Source organism: Salvia hispanica, chromosome 3 (assembly GCF_023119035.1).
Source record: "Salvia hispanica cultivar TCC Black 2014 chromosome 3, UniMelb_Shisp_WGS_1.0, whole genome shotgun sequence".
NCBI lineage: Eukaryota > Viridiplantae > Streptophyta > Magnoliopsida > Lamiales > Lamiaceae > Salvia > Salvia hispanica.
The window spans coordinates 44,777,394-44,799,661 of record NC_062967.1 but is presented as its reverse complement, the minus strand read 5'-3'; the positions used below and the strand labels follow the sequence as shown (position 1 = coordinate 44,799,661).

General features: G+C 35.6%; 3 protein-coding genes and 1 pseudogene across 4 annotated transcripts; 2 read left to right on the top strand and 2 right to left on the bottom strand.

Moving 5' to 3' along the window:
* Nucleotides 1–4,745: 4,745 nt before the first annotated feature.
* On the bottom strand, nt 4,746–6,682 carry LOC125210295 (annotated as a pseudogene).
* Nucleotides 6,683–9,696: 3,014 nt separating this feature from the next.
* On the bottom strand, nt 9,697–12,126 carry LOC125209347 (E3 ubiquitin-protein ligase RSL1-like). The gene is made up of 2 exons (XM_048108948.1): nt 11,399–12,126; nt 9,697–9,970 (listed from the first exon to the last, which is right to left on the bottom strand). Exon 1 carries the CDS (start codon nt 12,090–12,092, stop codon nt 11,436–11,438), a length of 657 nt encoding a protein of 218 aa, XP_047964905.1. The 5' UTR covers nt 12,093–12,126; the 3' UTR covers nt 9,697–9,970; nt 11,399–11,435.
* Nucleotides 12,127–14,582: 2,456 nt separating this feature from the next.
* On the top strand, nt 14,583–20,625 carry LOC125211266 (kinesin-like protein NACK2). Of its 2 annotated transcripts, none has more exons than XM_048110994.1 (15): nt 14,583–14,773; nt 15,060–15,313; nt 15,395–15,484; nt 15,564–15,664; nt 15,747–15,860; nt 15,932–16,013; nt 16,165–16,232; nt 16,726–16,785; nt 16,869–16,993; nt 17,361–17,556; nt 18,120–18,257; nt 18,340–18,429; nt 18,591–19,478; nt 19,755–20,071; nt 20,158–20,625. In XM_048110994.1, the coding sequence occupies exons 2-15, from the start codon at nt 15,091–15,093 to the stop codon at nt 20,486–20,488; spliced, it is 2,823 nt and encodes a 940-aa protein (XP_047966951.1). In that variant the 5' UTR covers nt 14,583–14,773; nt 15,060–15,090; the 3' UTR covers nt 20,489–20,625. The 2 variants fall into 2 exon arrangements, with proteins under 2 accessions (XP_047966951.1, XP_047966949.1); XM_048110992.1 differs by having other exon boundaries at nt 17,358–17,556.
* A 135-nt stretch (nt 20,626–20,760) lies between these two features.
* LOC125208888 lies at nt 20,761–21,782 on the top strand. Its single transcript, XM_048108396.1, has one exon. It carries the CDS (start codon nt 20,839–20,841, stop codon nt 21,454–21,456), a length of 618 nt encoding a protein of 205 aa, XP_047964353.1. The 5' UTR covers nt 20,761–20,838; the 3' UTR covers nt 21,457–21,782.
* Nucleotides 21,783–22,268: the final 486 nt, after the last annotated feature.

Here is a 22,268-nt window from a genome sequence, read left to right as displayed (position 1 = left end):
TCTTGGTTCCTTCTTCAACCCCGTGCACTATGAAGTACTCTCACTTTTAAGCTCTGGAAATATTTTGCAAAGAGAAGATCTATTTTTTATGAAGCTTGAGGGGATATTTATAGGCTTGAAAAAAGTTTAAACATGGTAAAAGGTGTCTTCCAAGTAATAGGAAAGTTGGAATTTTTGTGCCCCATAGGTTAAGGAAAATATTTGGCTTAACAAGGTAATAGTTTCTTTCCTTCCTTAAATTCTTGCCAGCGCTTGACAGCATTGCGCAGTCTTCGTAGAATGGTCATAACTTTCTCCACAAAACTACGATTGAGATGATCTTAGTACCACAACTAAGCTCTTTCAAAGACGAAGAGAATGATATATAGAAAGCCCTGCTCAGATTTTGGAATCGCCAGAAAATTGGGTTTAAACTGGGACTGCTGCGCACAAACAGGTCCAGCGGCCGCTAGCATGGATCCAGCGACCGCTGGACAGCTCCAGAACTCTCTAGACTCGTTTCCAACGACCGCTGCATTGTGTCCAGCGGGCCGCTGGGTTGCGCTTCAGTTCTAGCTTCCAGAATTAGACGTTTTCATGCCCTTTTTCAGCTCTATTCTACACATTTCTCACAGAACAAGTCAAAATAATTAATCTATAAAGTGGTAGTGAAGTTTTAAATTATAAAATTTATTCAATTATAATATCCGTAAATATAATAATAATAATAATAATAATAATAATAATAATATTTATTATTATAATAAATGAGTATTACTCCATGTAATTGTAATTACAATTATATTATTATATATTATGATGGATAATCTGTATTTAAACTATCCATCGTAATAATAAATAATAAGTAATTATTATTATTTATAATTAATAATTTATTAAAACTTTATATTATTATTTTATTTATAAATAAAAAAAGTAATAAGTATATTTTTAGTTTGGAATTAATATTCTTTTTTATAAATAAAAAAGTAATAAGTAATTATTATTATTTGTTATTAATAATTTATTAAAATCTTGATATTTTGCAAACACATGAAAGTAAAGTTATTAGGAATCATATTTCCAGGATTCATTTTCCTAGCAATCATTTTCTTTGCCAACTTTACTTTCCCGTCAATCAGACACGACCTTAGGGAATTAGCAATAGTGGCCTATTTCCGTAGCCCATCTCAGGGTCTATCTCCATTTTCTCCTGCCACGTCAGCTATCCCAACTTAGAGCCTATCTCCCTTCAATGAGAGCCCATCCCAGAGCCCATCTCATTTCCATATCAGTACTATTTTATATTTTATATTTTTAATTGTTAGTGTGAAATAAAATGACATAAGATAACAAGAAATAAAGACAACTCAATAAAAAACAAATTTCATTAAAAAGAAAATATCCTACATTTAAAAAAAATAGAAACAAACAAACTAAAACATTGATAAAAAAAATATGGAAAACATTGGGACTAGAGAAAAGTAAAATGTAGAGTGAGATAAAATTAAGTGGAATGAATGTGAATAATTGGTGGGAAATGAGGTATATATAGGCGATAAAAAATGAATAAAAAAAAAGATTGGCTGCTCCGATCCATCAGCCTTGGGGAGGAGCCCATGGTGAGTGGAGATCGGCCATTGCTCCACAATGGAGGCCTTTGCGGGGGGAGGGGGCTCTTAACCTTGAGTTATGTTGTAAATTTAGGGATATAGTCCCTCCATCACATATTAGTTGGCAATAATTTTCTTTTTCATCCATCCCTAATTAATGGACATCCTTACTTTTTACTACTTTTGGTAATGGATCCCTCATTAGACTATCTCATCTTGCTCACATTTTATTAGAAAACTAGTATGTAAAAGTAGGACCACATTCCACTAACTTTTTCACCCACTTTCTACCATCCATCCACCATTAAAGAACTATTATGACTTGGCACAGGTTTTATGAAATTACTTGATTTTGTCAAGAAAAGTTACTAGTTTTATAGTAATAGACTGTGAGTGTAAAAAGTTTGTGGAATATGAGGTCCGCATACCTAAAGCGAAAAAAATGGTTATTTTAATCGTGGACAACTCAAAATGATTCTATAAATGGTGGACAGCTGGAGTATTTCTTAATACCGGAGTATAACAGTGCCATATAATATGGAACGGATGGAGTAAAATATAAGAACAGATAATCACAAACTAGCAATAAATACCCAAAATATACTTCTAAACTGCAAAGGAACATTGGTCCAAAACATTCACTTTTTGAAAGTTGGGTCCATAACAAATAAAATCGTTGTCGATCCAGTCCTTTTTTGACGTTCCGTCAATTTCTGACGATCAACATTGGATTAGCGAATATTTGACCGATTAGGGTTAATTTGGATTATTAGTCACCTAAATATTTTGCTGCTTAAATTTTTTTCTAATTAATATTCCATTTCTAACAAAATCAAAATGTTCAGAACTTTCAATAGTAAAATGTTCAGAACTTATTTGATCTTATTTATGAATATGATGGTCTAGCTTGATTTTTATTATGCTGTATGTTTTATGTTTCATCTCCGACGAAGTCCCGTAATGCTATTTAGCAAATTCCAAATCAAAAATTCAGATTCAAAACATGCATATGTATTTCAGCATACATTGTAGTACAACATTCAAAATTTAAAATTCAGTAACAAAATTCAAATCCTAACAAAAATTAGAGTTTTCATTCAAATAAATCAAATTACTTGAATGCGCAAACAAGTGTTACAACAACAACAAACCATAGATAATGCCACACAACATTCACTAATTTCTCAACTTAATTTCTGATAAATTCAAGGCTAAACAATCACTATCGGAAACGGCCACTATGGTTGACGAACTGACGGTTTCGTCTTTAGCGATGGGCTTGCACCACTTGAAAAAACAATATTCCTTTCTCTCACATACAAAGTAAAGTTTCCCTCTTGTCGGTTTTGCTTGGTTGGTGACACTACAGAGCGACGCCACCTTCTTGCAATTGCATAAAACGTAGCTAAGTCGGAGGTCTCGGGCCATATCTGACGGGTCCGACATGTTTTGTTGTGGTTGCAGAGAAGGAGAAATTAGAGGTCTTGTTGTTGGATCTGGAGAAGAAAGAGAAGAAACGGATGGAGAAATAAAGATGAAGAAATGAATCAGGTTTTCATAGTTAGTAATTTCTAGTTTTTTATTTTGCATTTATTAAAATTTCAAAAATTTAAAAATTATAAAATTATCTACAGTATCAAAATCAGCTAATCCAGTCAAAAATTCGCTAATCTAAAGTTGACCGTCAGAAATTGACGAAACCGTAAAAAATGGACCAGATCGACACGATTTTATGTTATGGAACAACTTTGTATTTTGGTCATATGTTTATGACTAGTTTGACCTTTACTCTAAAAAATAAAGCAAGATTGAAGCAATAAAAACAAGAGAAATAGATCATCACAGGGACGACATGTGTCTTAATAAAAAGTTGGTGAAGTAAGAGAGCAAAGAAAAAAAAAATGGGTAAAGTATGAAAAAGAGGAGAAAATGTAAGATAGAACGAAAAAAAAAATGTATGAAGTATGCGAGAAAAGTTTCCATTTTTGAAATGGGACTGTTTTTGGTAGACACCGAAAACTAGAAAAATGAAACTATTTTATTGGACGAAGGGAGTACAATCTTGTTCATTGAGGATCGTGTTTAGTTGTCTTATAAGAGACCTTGGAGATCATCTTGATAGAACGCGATTGAATGGTTTAGTTGAAACTTACTAAAAATGGAAAGTAGAAAAGTAAATAAAACTTTAAATAAAGGATACTTCGAAATAACAAAATGAGACATTTTTCGGGGACATAAGAGCATTCCCAACAGTTTCCCTAAAACCTCCCTTATTTCTCCCTAACTCCTGCCACATCAGCGCCACATCAGCACCATAATTTATCCTCAGTTTTTAGCCAACTTTTAGCCAACTGCTCCAATGATTTCTCCCTTATTTCTCCCTAACTCAACATTTCATTTTTACATCATCACTAATTTAATTGTTTTATTTTTGTATATAATAAAGCTAGCTAATTTAATTTATAAGACAAAACAAATAATAGTAATAAAGTTCGTTGTATTAAACACGGGAATGAGAAGACGATTCAGAATTCATTAAATATAGATGGAGAGAGAGAAAATAAATGAAGAGAGAAAAGGGATGAGGATGAGGAGAGAATGAAGAGAGAAAAGGGATGAGGATGGGGAGAGAATGAAGAGAAGGTGTGTATTTATAGGGGGGAAATTAAAAAAAATATATATATATATATATATATTTATCGCCGAATTATCGCCCACAGTGGTCGGCGATAATTCGGCGATTTTTCGCCGGTTGGCGATAAAACGGGAGGAAAAATCGCCGAATTATCACCGACCTCTGGTCGGCGATAATCGGCGATAGACGGTGAAAAAACGCCGACTTTTAGCCGGCACCATTGGGAGTGCTCTAAGACTGTATCAAACAGTCGTTAGGAAAGAAAAATGAGACATTTTTCTGGGACATACGACTGTATCAAACAGTCGTTAGGAAAGACTGCACAATTATCAAACAAGATCATCTTCAAATATAATTTCATCATTCATACCCAAGATAACAACAAAAACATTGAATGAAATATAATCGAAAGCGACAACTCTAATCAAATGGTCTAATTACATGTTTAGTCACAACTCCAATCAAATACCCTAATTACATGTTTGGAGCAATAATATTGGAAGATCTGGAAAGCGCAACTAATACCGTATTCCGCAGGGGTGAGCAAGATAACCTACTCCCTTAGCTCCGCACTCATAGCAAAAACTAATTCCACACCTTAAAATAAAAACATAACAACATCACCTTAACTTTGTAATAAGATACACCAAGAGTTATATAAAACAGTAATGAATTATGTCATGTCTACTCTCGACTATAAAGAAACAAAAGGGGTACTCCCTCCGTCCAAGCTAAGTTGAGCCAAAATTTTTAGACACAAAGATTAAGTAGTTGTGTTGAAAAGTAGGAAAGAGGAATAAAGTAGGTTATTAAACATAGGAGTGATTGAATATTTTTTTTTGTCTTAAAAAATGAAATCACTCAACTTAGTTGGGACAATCCAAAAAAGGAATACGGCTCATTTAATTGGGACGAAAGAAGTATATGAGTTGGAGACAATACTAATACTACATTAAATTAAGTATCACATGGATTCATACCATGAGATTATACTCCATCCGTGTTCAAAAATATAGACTAGTCATACCAATTTGGATCATCCTGAAATTAGATCAAATCTAAATATAGAAAGTTGTAAATCAATTAAACATTACTAATTAATGTTGACCTCATAATCCATTAACATTTCTTTCAAAACTTTTTCCCTCTCAATTTACTTTTTTTCATCTATCTTTTACTTTACCCATTGCAACCTTAAAACTCGTGTCATTTACAAATTTGTCAATTTTTTTATGACGGAGAGAGTTATATATAATGCCATATTACCAAACTGAAGACGGAAGGGACTTGTGTTATTCCATTTGGATAGGTTAACAGGGAAAAAGGTTTTCAAGTTTTAGTACTCTCTCCTTGAAATGTTGTACAGTTTTACCATTTCAGTCCCTTCAAGAAAAGTTGTCCACTCTAATTTTTTTCCATTTGGTAAATAGACCCTACTTTCAACTATCCATTACACCCACATTCTATTTTAAAACCAATATATGTGGGACATATATTCCACTAATGTTTTTCACTAACTTTTTCTTCATATTTCATAAAATCTATATGAGTCAAACTTTGACAATATTTCGCATACGGAGGGAGGAGGGAGGGAGTAATTAGTTGACAACCAAGTTTGGACACACAAACTTACATAAATTGTATGGAGGATTGGAAGGTTGGGAGAAGATAAAAGGTAAACCTGCAGCGTATATTATGGCAACCCAGAGATTTGGAGACGTAAATTCGGCAATTAGGGCACCGAGTCCACTTACTATCCTTTGCAAGTTTGATAAGCTTCAAATCCTCATTGCTTCTCTCATCCTTCTTCAGCATCTGAAATTCATAGCATTTGATGCCGGCGTGCCACGCAGCCTTGCACGGCGCACAGAACAGCCGCCGGGCATTCCGATTGCACCACATTCTCACTCGCATCGGCAATCAGCAGAGCGGAGCACTCCTTGTACGGACAGTAAAACCTCTCCGCCCCCAAAATCAATGCCTCGCACAGCGCGTCTCCCCACCGATCGAAAACCTCCTTCGGCAGAATCGTGCGGCAGTGCTGCGGCTCCAGGAATCCCGCGCAGCCGGGGACGGGGCAGCCGATCGGTTTGATGCTCTCCTGCAGGCGCGCCGCGACGTAATTGGAGACGCATTGCGTGCAGTAGCGGTGGCTGCAGCCGTGGATCTGGAAGGAGTCGCTGATCGGCTTGTCGCAGGCGCAGATTTCGCAGTCGAAGGAGAGGCTGGACGATTTCGCTGGAACGTAATTGGAGTTGGACGATTCGCCTCTGTAGAAGCGGCTCTTGCGCTTGGTGAAGGAGGAGGCGGAGACTTCGACGACGTCGTCGTCGAGGTCAATGGTGATTTTGGGGGTGGATTTGGACGACGGCGGCGGCGTCGAGTAAATGATGGTGAGTTCGTCGTCGTCGTCGTCGTCGTCGACGTCTCCGATTTGGAGGATTTCGGTAGCCATTGACGGTTGAAGTTGAAACTGCGAGAGTGTGTTTTGAAGATTTTACCTTTTTCGTTTTAACTTGGGAAGCAAGATTTGTGACGAACGATATATATATATCCATGGAATTAATAGGGCTGTAAATCGACGGTATGTGGGCTATTCATCGAATTACTCTCATACTAACAAATTATGAATTTTTAACCATATGATTGGGCCGATTTAAAAAAGTTTAGTAGAAGTATAATTTTTGAAATAATAATTCCTAGTCATAGTTTTTATATGATAATAAATGAATGCACGTTTAAATAAAATTATTTCAATTCAAAATTAATGTGTATTCCCTCCGTCCCGACAAAAATAACATATTCTTTCTTAATCGATAAAGATTTTAGGAGTTGTTAATTAATGTGAATTGGAAAGGAAATGTGAGTATTAAATGTAGAAAGACAAAATGAGTTAAATATTTTACTAGAGAAAGAAAATGTGATTGGGCGCGTTAATTGGAGAGAAAAATTTTTCATAAATAGAACAGTATAATCTAAAAAGAAAAGTGTGTGATCTTAGTTGGGACGGAGGAAGTGTCCTATAGGAAAATAAGGATGCAATTTTCTAAAGAATTACTCCCTACGTCCACAAAAAAAAGTAGTCTCATTTGTGGATTGCACGAGTTTTAATAAGAAAAATGATAAAGTAAGAGAAAGGAGAAAATGGAGGTAAAGTATGAGTTACAGGGAGAAAAAGTTGTAAAGTATGGGAGAGATGAGAAAAAAGTGGATAAAGTATGAGAGAGAAACTTTCCATTTTTGCAAATGAGACTATTTTATGTGGATATCCCAAATAAAAAAAATGAGACTATTTTTCATGTACTGGGAGTATCATTTTCTATTTGTTATATATAGTTTTTTATAATAAGAAATAAAATAAAATAATAAAGCAATGAGACTATTTTGTGTTGATATCTCAAATTAAACACATTAACCAATTCCAAATCCTCCAATTCCACATTTTGAATTCCATATCAAAAGTAGTGGAATTCCAAATATTCACACACACACACTACACACGTTATCACACGCTACACCTATTTCACATAATTCACACACTAAACATTTTTCACACACTACACACATTTCACATATTTCACACACTACACACACTTGATACATTTCACACACTACACACACTACATGCATTTCATGCATTTCATGCACTACACATTTCACACACTTCACACACTACACATATTTTACACACTTCACACACTACATACACTTCACACAGTTCAAATGTGTGGTGTGTAGTGTGTGAAATTTGTGAAGTGTGTGAAATGTGTGTAGTGTGTGTGGCGTGTGAAATGTGTGTAGTGTATGGCATGTGAAATGTGTGTAGTGTGTGTAGTGTGTGAAATGTGTGTAGTGTGTTAAATTGTGTAGTGTGTGAATTGTGTGTAGTGTGTGAAATGTGTCGACATTTTTAAGATACTGCGTTGATGAGTTAGTTGAGTTAGCAATTTAATAAAGCTAGCAATTGACCACACACATTCTTTTACATATATGGATGTTTGCTTCGTATCTTTTGTTTTTTCATCATTAAATGAATAGAAATTTAAAGACAACGTCACAGTGGACTCAAACCCGAGACCTTTGCCTCGAACATCAACCACTCTATCATTAGTTCAACACCCATACACAAATATTTGCTTCTTATCGTTAAAACACATTGTAGAGCTCCATTATAGCGTATTTTGCATCTAAGAACAAGTACCGAAGGTGTTACAATGTTTTCAGCTAATTATGAAAAATTCAAATATGAGTGTGTATTTCCGATTATTTATGTTAGGGTTTGTGCATTTTTTGATTATTCCATCTAAATTATTGTTTAGGGTGTAGTTCTGTGTTCACATAAAATATATGCTTGATGGAATATTTTGTTAATCGGGCTAAGTTACGAAACAAAGGGGCTCGAAATTAGAGATGCCCAAGGTTTCTTGAACCGACGGTTTACTGTGAAACCGAAACCATTGGTTACGGTTTGAAAGCTGAACCGCGAGAATAAACATGAACCGTGAGTTTTTTAACTGCAGATCGATTAAGGTTTGGAAGTAATGGAACTAGAATCATGATGGAACCGCCGATTCATCCGCGATTTCACGATTCCAGCGTCAAACGCGATGTGTCAAGTGTCACAAACAGTTTATGACTGAAACCGCCTGTTTTTGGGTCAAAACCACTGGTTTCAAAAAATGTTAATTCAGATTTTCAATTCAAATTAAATGAATTCCCCTTCCCTAATTCTTATCTATAAATACCTCGATCTATCCTTCCATTCATCTCATTCTTGTATTAATAAGAAATTCTCTTTTCCACAATTCTCTCTTTATCTTCAATTTTTCATTTGTGTGTTTCAAGTGTTACTCTTTCGAATTGTTGCATTACGTGAACTTTGATTCCTCAATAAAATTGGAGATACATAGGCAACTTAACTTAACTTGCCCATTTTAAAAAAAAAATTCCCTCTTTTCAAGGACAGACTAAAAAAGGAAAGAGTTCATACTTTTCAGAGACGGAAAGTAGTATTTTGAGTGTCGATCCACACGAAGATAGAGCTTGATTAATAATTAACGAAATGAATTACGAGTAATAGAAGATTTTTACTTGATAAAGAAGGTTGAATTCAAAAAATAAAAACTGCAAAATCATGAAGATTAAATAGTATTAAAGAAAATCATTGCTCCTAACAATCCTTAGACACGCAGTTGAATGCTTCATATGCAAAAATGAAGGGACTAGGATATTAAGTCCAACTAATAACAGTACTAAACATGTTAAACAATTATGAACTCTCGATTATCTAAACACTTATCCTCGAGTTACGTCCTTCAATTCTAGGATCCTACTATATGTTCAATTTCTAAAAGTCCATAATCAAATTATTGTCTAAACAAGTCGAATCTGATAATTAATCACTCACATTATCCATCTTACACTAAATTAAAGAGGCATTAGGAAAGACTATACAATTACTAAGGTAGATGCACCTTCAAATATAATTTCATCATTCATACCTAATATTATAACAAAAACATTGAATGAAAAGTATTCAAAGCGATTCATCTAATCACAATCTAATTGCATATTTGGAGCAACAATGGTAGACATAACCTATACCTTAACCTATCAACATAATGGAAAAAAGGTTATCAACATATATAGCAGGAAGCACAATTAAAACCATGGACTTATTATACAGTTGTGAAAATGTAAGTCCATCTTAGCTCCGAAATTGTAGCAAAAACTGGTTCCACACCTAAAAGTAACAAACATAAGAATATTACTTCAATTTTGTAGTAAGAGAGACCAATACTTATATAAACCAGTCTTGAGAAACTAAATCGACGAACACCGGTGGTTGGAGAGCAATATTGATACCATGGCGTATTAAGAGGGCATGAGGCCCTGAGGGGGGTCCCAATCGTTCAGAGAACCTAGACATATGATACGACACTAGATACTATAGAACAATATGTTTTATGTATTTTAAAAAGTCTCATCATTTACACAAGTAAATATGTTTGCTATAACATTCATAAGAATATTATGAACCTAAAGAGGAGTACTTAGACATCTCTCAAAATCAACTATTTATAACAAGAAAAATAATACAATTATTATCATTTAAATTCATACACACCATATTTATTCATAATTTCTAAATGAATAATATGTGCTACTCCATTCCATAAAAATAGCCCCTTCTAATTTTTTATAACTTTTTCTTTCTAAAGAGGTGTAGTTAGAAAGTGGACCTCAATAGTATATTAATAATATAATTACTTTCTTTTTTGTCTCGTCTTATTTTATTAATAGTAGGGATATATGTTCATGCACATTTATATTTTATTTAGGACTATTTAAATATTAATATATTAATGTTACACCTAAGACGTCACTGTTACTTAAAAAAATATGCCTACATAATTTTACTTAAAAAATATATGCCTACTTTTCCACTCTCCTATTTTATTCTCTCTATTTTTTCTTCTATCTTACTTCTTTTTTCTCTCTGGAATACTTTATTACTCCCTTCGTTCCACTTTAGGAGTCCTGATTGAGTTCGCCACGAGTTTTAGTAAAGGAAAGTTGGTGAAAAAGATAGTAGAATGTGGGTCATACTTTTTTATATTAGTTTTATAATAAAATGTGAGTGAAAAAGATTAGTGAAATGTGGGTCCTAATACCATTAATGGAATATTTCAACTGGGACTCCTAAAGTGGAGCACTAAAAAATGGTAAATCGGAACTCCTAAAATTGAGCGGAGGGAGTATCTTTTAAGTTTATACATTACACACTTTTTTCTTAATTATATTTCACTAGTTCATTCTCAATAACATTTTATTATAAAGTATAAAAATAGAACTTACATTCCATTAACTTTTGGTCATATTAGATTATATTTTTTAAAACTCATGTCCATCAAAATATATGATGTATCAATTAATGACTGGTAGTATTAAATTAAGTTATGTATGTACTATCTCCATCCCACTCAAGATTTGAACATCTTAAATGAGTGTTTGGGTGTTTTAATAAGTAGGAAGGAAAGATAATTTATTTTTAAATATGAAAAGTGGACATATAGATATCACAAACTAAAAACTAAAAAAACAAGATGGACATATCATGAAATGAGATTGAGGGACTATGAAAAAATCGCAAGCTTGAGAAAGTAGAAACCTTGAGATTTGATGACATAAGTTCTGCACCGAATCCACTAATTATTGCTCCTCCCATCCTTGCTGAGCCTCTGAAACTCCTCGCATTCGATACCAGCATGCCACGCCGCCTTGCACGGCGCACAGAAGAGCCGCCGGCACTCGGGGCACTCCGACTGCACCACAATCTCACTCCCATCGTCAATCAGCAGAGCGGAGCACTCCTCGAACGGACAGTAAAACCTCTCCGCCCCCAAAATCAGCGCCTCGCACAGCGCGTCTCCCCACCGATCGAAGACCTCTCGCGGCAGAATCGTGCGGCAGTGCTGCGGCTCCAGGAATCCCGCGCAGCCGGAGACGGGGCACCCGATCTCCGTGATGCTCTCCTGCAGCCTCTCCGCCACGTAATTGGAGACGCATTGCGTGCAGCAGCAGTGGTCGCAGCCGAGGATTTGAAACGAGTCGCTGATTGGCTTATCGCAGGCGCAGATTTCGCACGCGAAGGAGTAGCGGAGTACGACGTCGTCGTCGCCGCGATTCGAGTCGGACGGTTCGCCTTGATTGGAGGAGGGGGAGGCGGGGGATTCGACGTCGTCGTAGAGATCGATGGTGATTTTAGGGGCGTCGGACTTGAAGGACGGCGGCGTCGAGTGGATGATGGTGATTTCGTCGTCGTCGTCGTCGACGCCTCCGATTTGGAGAATTTCGGTAGTCATTGGAGTTCAATTGAAGTTGAAACTGAAAGAGGGATTTTTTTACCCTTTTGGTTTTAACTTCGGAAGCAAGATTGTGCGGAACGATACATATACTCTTATATAGCCCTATATTTCCATGGTTTGAAATTCGAAATAATCCGTTGGGCTATTCGGCCTTATATAGTGTTACTCCTTAATTTTTTAAATTAATATTTCTATTAATAATTATTATCCGTCATTAGGAGTCAAATTTGAGATCGGCATGAGTAATAAAAAATTTAAAAGAAAATGGGTGAAAAAAGAAAGTGGAATGCGGGGTTATTTTAATATATTAGTAGTTTTATGATAAAATGTGAATGGTATGAGTTAGTAGAATATGTGGTTTACACTTATAGTAAAAGTGAATCGGGACTCCTAATAACGGACGAACTAAAATAGTAAATCGGGATGCCTAATAACGACCAGAGAGAGTATTTAAATTCAAATTGATATTACATTTTTCTTAACTAAAGTAAAATAAAATACTATAAAGTAAAGAGCATACTTTTAAGTAATAAATCAAAATATATTATAGCATACATTGCGAAAAGGTAATTATTTAATTTATTTTGAAAAGTTTGAAAATTAACAAAAAAACTTAAATTAAATAATTGAAATTAATTCATTTTAGGATAATCAATTAAATAATTGAAATTAATTCATTTTAGGATAATCTTATAGGCGTCATATTATTTTTGTGTCAATATTATCGGATTACAGACTACCGGAAGTTGGTGGGTGTAATTAAACTAATTGAAGAAAATGGAAGGACGATAAATATTAATAGTACTTAGATAAGTTGAATTTCATATTAATACTACTTAAATAAGTTGAATTTCAGCAGTCATAGAAAGATAACTCAAATTGGTAGTAATATCTAGGGAATTTTAAGCGTTAGAAATTTGAAAATCCTATTTTACTCTAGGATCTTAATTGCTATGAAAGAATTACCAACATATATTTTCGATTTTTCTATACTAGGTTTGTGCTTTTTTGATTGTACTATTTTACGGTTTCGAGAGTAGTTCTGATCGAGTTCACATAAAAAATAAGCTTGGTTGAATATTTTGCTAATCGGGCTAAGTTACGGACCAAAGGGACATGAGCTTGGGCTTATACGTCGAGTTAAATCTTAGCTCTAATATAATCTTAGCTCTAATATATTATGTCAATTGTCACCTATCGAGCTTCATATTGATCTCCCAACTCAGTGTCGAATCACAAATAATTTGACAGCATTTATAATTATTTCCGCATGTTTGAGATACATTATTTGTTAATTAATTAAACTTGTTGTTGGTTTAATTTAACTAACTTATTTTATCAAGAATTTTTTCTATTTCAAGATAAGTATTTATTGTATTGAAATAAATTCCAATTGAAAAAATTTACTTTTCCATATGATAAAATCTGATTATCAAGCGCCTCAAGGAGATTAATCAACAGACTTTTTTCTGAAAACTATTATAAGTAACAATCTTAGAACCTCTAATTAGTAATAACTATATAAGCTCTCAAAATTGATTTGGGTTACGGAAAATTCCCACATATTTATATGGAAAATTGAGGACCTATACTCAATGTTATATACATTAATTTAGAAATAAATATATTTTGGATCTCATCTTTTATTAATCAACAAGAAAATTTTATATCACTGTGCCCTTTAAGCGATATACAACACTAGTTCCATTCGTCAATCAAGACTATGCGGCTTAGACTTGACACTTCAACATTTCATGATTGGTAGTCACTTTTCCAACTAGATTTTGAATATTAATTTATTTATGGGTAAAAGAACTTTTATTCATGACACGGTCACTATTTATACTACTACAATGTGTCACCATTTATCCTACTACAATACATAATACGTGGACTCTTTTTTTCCTAAATAATTTTAAGAAAAAATCATAATGTAACAAAAAAAAAATTATTTTCATTAAAATGAGAAATAAGATTGTATACTCACAAGCCATTCGAAACATGTCTTTAGTATCTACCTCAGTAATCTTCACTTTGATACCCAAAAATCATGTTTTCAAGTATATAAAAGATTTAATATAAGACTAGCGAGAAATATCATACTACCAAAATAATGTAGTTAGCAAATCATGGGCCGGTTTGAATAGTCCATTAAATTTAAAGGATTATAGTTGTAAATTTATAGCCCGATAAAATTATAAATCGATTAGCCCGCATTCGATCTAATCTGCAACCCGAGTATGGCTGGCTCTGAAGGCGGAAGTGGTGCTATAAAGTTAAAAACAAAATTGAAGTTACAATAGTCAAAGTTGGACATATTTTTTGAATAATCATTTTTAAATAAGCTTTGTGATGGGCGCGGAGCGGTGATAAGGACACGGCGAAAAGTAGTTATTGGAGTTTACTTCAATACTAGCCGTTATATAAAATTCATATTTTGTAATTTTTTGAAATTCAACTATACATTCTCAGGAGCTCTCTCCGTTTTCCATTTTTGCCCAATTCCATTTTTTCACCTGAAAACTGGAGTTCATGCTTCAAAATAATCTTTCAACAAAGCGGAAAAAGAAAGAATCCAACCACCACTTCTAGAATCCTTGCATTTCATACTCTTGAAATCCTGGGCAAAATCTTCTGGTTGATGGTTCCGATCGGAATTCTTTGGGTTCCTCTCAGATGTAAGTCAATAATCTCTTAAATCGTTGTCTCTTTCATCATTTTTTTACATTTCTGAACCATCTTGCTGATGATTATAGATTATTGCCCTTTGATTGGGGGAAATTATGCATTTTTAGCATTCATTTTTCCTTTGCAGTAGAATCTTTAAAACATGTTATAAAATTTGTGTTGCTCAACAAAGTGCAATTTTTGAGAATTTGGAATTCGTTGGATTTGTTATTGAACGTGGAAATTAGGTTTCTTGTGAAAAGTAAATTTTTTTTGATAATTCTTTCTAAATTTTAGATTCTGCCAAGAAAGTATCTGTTTGCTGAAGATGACAATAGTGACACCATCGTCTAAGATCAAGAGGTCCCCGGCATGTACTCCCGGCGGTCCGAAAGTCCGGGAGGAAAATATTTTAGTGACTGTGCGGATGAGGCCACTGAGCTCGAAAGAGATAGCTGCGTATGATCTGGTTGCGTGGGATATCAACGACCACACTACCATTGTTTCGAAGAATCTATATCACGAGAGACATGGGGGTTCATACACATTTGGTACACTTACTAACCAAAGCAATTTATAGGAGATTTTGGCTATCATATGTAATATCTGAAACTGAAAATATTTCTTGGCAGATAAGGTTTTTGATCCGACTTGTCCCACGCGAAAGGTTTATGAAGAAGGTGCCAGAGATGTTGCTTTGTCAGCTCTCGGTGGAATTAATGGTAAATGATTCGTGGATTTTTATTTTTTTTCTGTAAATGGTGGTTTCTTTCTTATTGGTTTTTAATGTTTCTCCCACAGCAACAATCTTTGCATATGGGCAGACTAGTAGTGGGAAGACATTCACAATGAGGGGTGTGGCAGAAGATGCGGTAGAAGACATTTACAAGTACATTAAACTTGTAAGATGAGACCATTTTTAATTTAATTTTCTAGCTAATGAATATTCTTATATTCCTGAACCTCAGTTTTGTTCTCTGACAGACTCCTGAGAGAGAATTTCTGCTCAAGTTCTCTGCCTTGGAGATTTATAATGAAACTGTTGTGGATCTACTGAACCGGGAATCTGGGCCCCTCCGCCTGCTGGATGACCCAGAGGTATCTTGTTGCCAATGGGAATATTATATTCAACAGATTTTGTGTATTCTAATGTTTATTTAATCGTGCAGAGAGGAACCGTTGTGGATAAGTTGATTGAAGAGGTTGTGAAGGATGATCAGCATTTGAGGCACCTGATAAGCATTTGTGAAGGTGGTCCAGAGCAATAAGTACTTTGAGTATTTGTTTTTTATAATCTTCTCATGTTTATTTCCCTGGTTCTTGATTACATTGATTAAACTAGTGTATGATAAATTGATTATAGAGTGTATGCATCAAATTTTACAAGTTACTTTGATTGCAGCACAAAGGCAGATCGGCGAAACCTCTCTGAATGATAGAAGTTCAAGGTCACATCAGATAATCAGGCTGGTATGTTTTTTTAGTTTCCTTACAGCCAGCTGAACTTCTCTTGCTAGAGCCATCGGAACCCGGAAACATGTGTATGTTGCACAACATACACATGCTCTTGCTATATTTACTAAGATTGTTTACCCAAACTTCGAACTTCCTAGTTTTTTATTTTGGAAATTTTACACATCCCGTTGATTTTTCTTTTCGAAGTCACTAGCAATAACCTAATCTTTTTATATTTGCATCATTGCATGGCACTATATGTGATAAATCAGTAGCATAACTGGGATGATTGCTAATCATGGGTGCTCATTTAAAACTATTCAATTGAAGATGAACAATACTCTTAAATAGCTTAACCATGTAAAAGACCTGTTGTTTTGTTCTCTGTTTACATATAATTTGAGTTTCCTTGTTAATAGATCATGTGAAGTATTATGAATATTAGAAGTGACTAACTGTTTATACATCTAAGTCTTCTGCTCATTTTCTTAAACCTTTTTGGTTTCAGACAATTGAAAGCAGTCTTCGCGAAGACTCAGGATGTGTGAAATCATTTCTAGCCAGTCTGGTATGTGTAACTTCACCTCACTCTGTATCATTCATTGTTAAAGATTATTAGATAATTTAACAATGACCGGTATACTACTACAGAATCTTGTGGATCTTGCGGGAAGTGAGCGTGCCACTCAAGCAAATACAGATGGTACAAGGTTGAAGGAAGGGAGTCATATTAATAGAAGCCTACTGACATTGACAACTGTAATCAGGAAGCTAAGGTCTGCAAGAATCATGAGTATCATGTGTAGTTATATATTTTGCTTCGAAAAGTTGCACCAGAAAACTTTAAGAGATGTTCAACTTGTATACACTTGATTTTCTGCTCTCTACATAAAATGTGCATTAGCTGTACCCAATCTGATACCCCAAATATATCAATGAGGAAAGAACTATGAAACAGGAATTTCTTGCTCCTTACATTAACCTATAATAGTAATAATAATAATAATAATTCTGCTGTATCGACGATGACTCTTGTTGGATGCCCAGTTATTGCTCTTTCTGATAAGTATGTAATACAGAAAATACTTTTAGGAACCAAGGACTAATGATCATGTTTTTTTCTCTATTCTTATGTTGCAGTAGTGGAAAGAGAAGCGGTCACATTCCTTACCGAGATTCAAAACTCACAAGAATATTGCAGACATCGCTTGGTGGAAATGCACGAACAGCAATTATATGCACCATCAGTCCTGCTTTGAGCCATGTGGAGCAATCAAGAAACACACTTTCATTTGCAACAAGTGCAAAGGAAGTTACAAACAGTGCCCAAGTTAACATGGTATTGATAAAAAAAAAAAAAAACTGCTCTTCTCATGCATTTGCAATTGCATTACACATTAACTTTTTGGTAATATCGAATCTGGTCCTATCTTTCAGCTGGTAACATGAGTTCATTCCCTATTTACTTTGGTTCTTTGTAGAATCTCTAAGGCATCTTCGTAGGAAACAAGTTAAGAAATTGCTAATTGGATTGATTTTTTTTATGTAGGTAGCAATAAGGAGAAAATACAAGACGTGGACTCAATTTTATAAATAGCAAATTAATTTAGTGGCATCTGATTCTTAATTTCGCGTTTACAAGTGTTATGGATAAATTAGGCTCCCATTATATGCCCTAAGAGATCACTCAATAAAACTTTATAAACCATGTCATCTAAATGTACAAGTGTTTTTGAGCTTCTCTGACTGATTTATGCTTGCAGCATTGTAACTGGCATGTTCTTCATTGTAGCTGTAGTCTCTAACTCATATGTGGATTTGCGTTTATTGCAACTATTATAGTTCTGTCCCACCTCATCCAGGGTTCAAATCATTTAATAATGATCCCATTTGCACATTTAGGTTGTTGAGAAGAAGCAATTAGTTAAGCACCTTAAAGAGGAAGTTGCTAGGCTGGAAGCAGAGCTCCGGAGCCCCGAGCCACCTGCATCCTCAAGTGTAAGAACTTTGCTGAGGGAAAAGGACATGAAGATTAAGCAGGTATTAGGATTACTTGAAATATAAGGTCTGAGACATCCTCTTAAAAAGAAATACAAATCCTGATCTTAGTGTTTGTATGCAGATGGAAAGAGAAATTTCTGAGCTGAAGCGACAAAGAGACCTTGCACAATCACAACTTGAGCTAGAAAAAAGCTCACACAAAGAACAAAAGGTACGGTCACCTACGTTCTCTCTCCAACCCCCTCCCCCCTCAACCGATTAAAAACTGACAGTTACACTGTATCCATATCTATCTCATACAGGATATCTAATCTGCATTTCTCGTCATCTCTATCTCCTATTCCATAATTTTGTAAATTTAATCTACTGCAGGCTTCTGGCCATCATGGACCTTCTTGCCATGCAGTTAAGCGGCTCTCCTTTAGCACTGAAAATGACCTTTCTCAAACAGGTGATTCAAAACTCAAGGAACGCAGGGAGAAAAACATAGGAGGAAAATCAGTAAATTCTACAGTAATGTTAGTTACTGAAATAAGAAAGCTGGAGACAAGACAAAGGCAACTTGGTGAAGAAGCAACTCGTGCACTGGAGCTTCTTCACAAGGAGGTTGCTTCTCAGAGGATTGGAAATCATGATACTGCTGAAACGATTGCTAAGATGCTATCAGAAATCAAAGCTATGCATGCAGCAAGTTTCACTCCGGACATGGTTTGCGTAAAAGATAAAGCTACCTTAAGAGAAGAGATTGCACGGTTGCATTCTGAAGAAGGTGATATCTCTGTTCTTGAAGAGAAGCTTGAGAACGTCCAGAGATCCATAGAGAAACTAGTTATGAACCTTCCAACCTGTGAGGAGACTCCCGAGTCAAAGAGCAAAAAGAAAAAGGGCCTTCCATTCAGCTTGAGCAATGCAGCTAACATGCAAAATCTAATACGCTCACCATGCTCTACAACGGGTTCGTCTCACAAAGTAATGGAACATGATATTGAAAACAGAACCCCGGAAAGAAATGGTGTCTTTTCTGGTGCAGACTCAACCCCCAGGAAAAAGAGGATCTCTAATGCTGATGAAAATTATGGTTCTGCATTAAGAGAAAACATGTCTGCCAAGAAGCAATCGAGCTCCATCAATGTGAAGAAAATGCAGAGAATGTTTAAGCAGGCAACTGAGGACAACATACAAAGTATTAAATCTTACGTTATTGAGCTGAAAGAAAGGGTTGCGAAGCTACAATACCAGAAACAGCTACTTGTTTGCCAGGTAGAATTTTAATTTGTTTGTGCCCTTCCTTTTTGTGCTATTAGTCTGTAGTTTCCTAGGAAACTTTTTACTATGTTGCAAGATATGTTAATTCCAAATGAGCAGATGTTTAAGTCTCATGATAGTTGCTTGTCTTCTTGTTTCCCCTGCCATCTTGTTTTAGTACTTTTAGTACGTACCTTATTTCAAACAAGTTGGTATGCATTGTGGCTTTGCAGAAACGGGTGATTGTACAAACATATTCGTGATCTAATTCATAAATGAATATTTGTTCAGGTCTTGGAGCTAGAGGAGGTGAACGAGGCTTCAACTGAAGATGAGGCTGAGAGAGTCGACATATCATCTCCTATGCCATGGAACACGGTCAATTTTGAAGAGAAAAGGAAGGATCTCATAATGCTTTGGCATGTCTGCCATGTCTCAATCGTGCACCGCACTCAGTTCTATCTGTTATTCAAAGGAGATCCTTGTGATCAGATTTACATGGAAGTCGAGCTCAGAAGGCTGACATGGCTGGAGCAGCATCTCGATGACCTTGGCAATGCCAGCCCTGCACTCTTAGGTGATGACCCTGCTAGCTCAGTGTCATCAAGGTACATTCCTCGCATAACATCTTCTAACTAACAACATTTGCCCCCTAAGTTGATAAAAATGAATGACGTTGTTTTCTTGAACTCAGCATCAAGGCCCTTAAACAAGAGAGGGAGTATCTAGCCAAGAGGGTGAGCTCGAAACTAAGTGTGGAAGAGAGAGAGATGCTGTACATGAAATGGGAGATTCCGCCCGAGGGGAAGCAGAGGAGGAGGCAGCAGCTTGTGAACAAGCTATGGACGGATCCTCTCGATATGCAGCATGTGAAGGAGAGTGCAGAAGTGGTGGCGAAGCTTGTTGGCTACTGTGAATCGTCGCAGCCCATTTCGAAGGAAATGTTTGCTCTCAATTTTGTGCCACTTAGTGATAAGAAGACATGGATGGGGTGGAATTTGATATCAAACTTACTTCATCTGTAAAAATAGATGGCATTTTAGAATTGAGTAAAGGCCAAAATTGATCCTGAACATATGGTCATTTTACGTTTTTAGTCCTAAACATTATCTTTTGGATTTTTTGGTCCTGCACATATGAAAATTTGATCATTTTGGTCCTCCGTGAATATTTCCGTTAAAACTAACGGTCAACCCTGATTTTGACTAAATTCAACTTTTAATTCTAATTTTTTACTCCCTAATTAATTCTCTAATTATTTTTACACTTCAATTTCATCTTCTTCCTTCTTCTCATCTTTCATCTTCTTCCTTCCTCTTCCTCTCAAATTGCCCAACAGTTCCACGCTCCTCTTTTCCAATTTTGAGATTCTTCTATGACGAATACAGGAATTCCACTCCAAAATCCCCAATTTCCAAAACCCCTTCGCAATCGACCTTCCCCCGCCGCCGCCGATGCCGCCGCGCCACCACGACTTCGAAAAATCGATTGGGCTATAGCCCTAATCGACTCGATCGCCGACGATTTGGGCGGCGGCGATTGCCGATTCCCGAAGCCGATTAATCTGCTGGCGCTGAAGAAGCAGATTCTGGAGATCAGCAGCTCGATTTCGGCGGCGGTGAGTGAGCAATCGCCGAGATCGCCGGCGGATTTTGGGATCAAGACGCGGGGGTTGCAGGTGACGAGCCCGAGCCCATTCGGCGGCGGCGGAGGGAAGGGTTTTGTGCGGCAGCTGTCGCTGAAGGAGACGGAGATGTCGGAGTATTACACGTGCATGATCAAGCACAGCCCCAATCCAGAAACTAAACATATCTACGATGACTGCATTTTGGATGATCACGATCCAAAATTGGATCTTTCGCAGCCCCAAACTGGTATTAGCTTTCCTTTTCCAGTTAATGTTTATCCATTGTTGGGGCAGATCATGTTTTTGGCTTTCCGTTTCAAGGAGGTGGAACTGTGGGGCAATTTGAGAGGTAGAGGAAGAAGTTGATCTAATTAGAGAATTAATTAGGGAGTAAAAAATCAGAATAAAGTTTAATTTGGTCAAAATTGGAGTTGACCATTAGTTTTTAACGGAAATATTGACGGAGGACTAAAATGATCAAATTTCTACATGTGCAGGACCAAAAAATCCAAAAGATAATGTTTAAGACCAAAAACGTAAAATGACCATATGTTCAAGACCAATTTTGGCCTTTACTCTTTAGAATTTCCTGCCACTGATATTGCCAATCAAAAGTAATAAATTTACATATTTTTGGTTTGTTGGCTACTTCGACAGTCGTTACGTTTTTTAGTTCCCTAAACCTGTATAGCATGATAAACTAGTCATGGAATTAAAAATGATAATGCTATAATGTATTAATCAAGAAATGGTGAGCAATGTGAGTTTCAGAATTACATGTCTTTTTATTAGCACAGTAACATTGAACCTTGTAAGCTAAACACACCTAAGGGAATAATACACATCTGCGTGTTGTCGTTGGACAAAATCTATTCACTCTATCAATTACGGATCCCGGAATGAATTTCATGAGCTCAAATACAATGAAAGAGTTAATAATAAATATGATATTTAAATAATTATTAAAAATAGTAAAATTGAAGTGGTTAGTTTTATCTTGTGTTGTAAACGATCGTTAATTTCTAAGAGTTTACACATCTAAAAAAGTTCATTGATTAAGAATATTCATATCTAAAAAAAATTTGAAGTTGTTGAAATAGAATTATAGGTTCCACCAATTTAAATGTGTTTTTACACATCAAATCGAAATATATTAAAAAATAATACTCCCTCCTGTC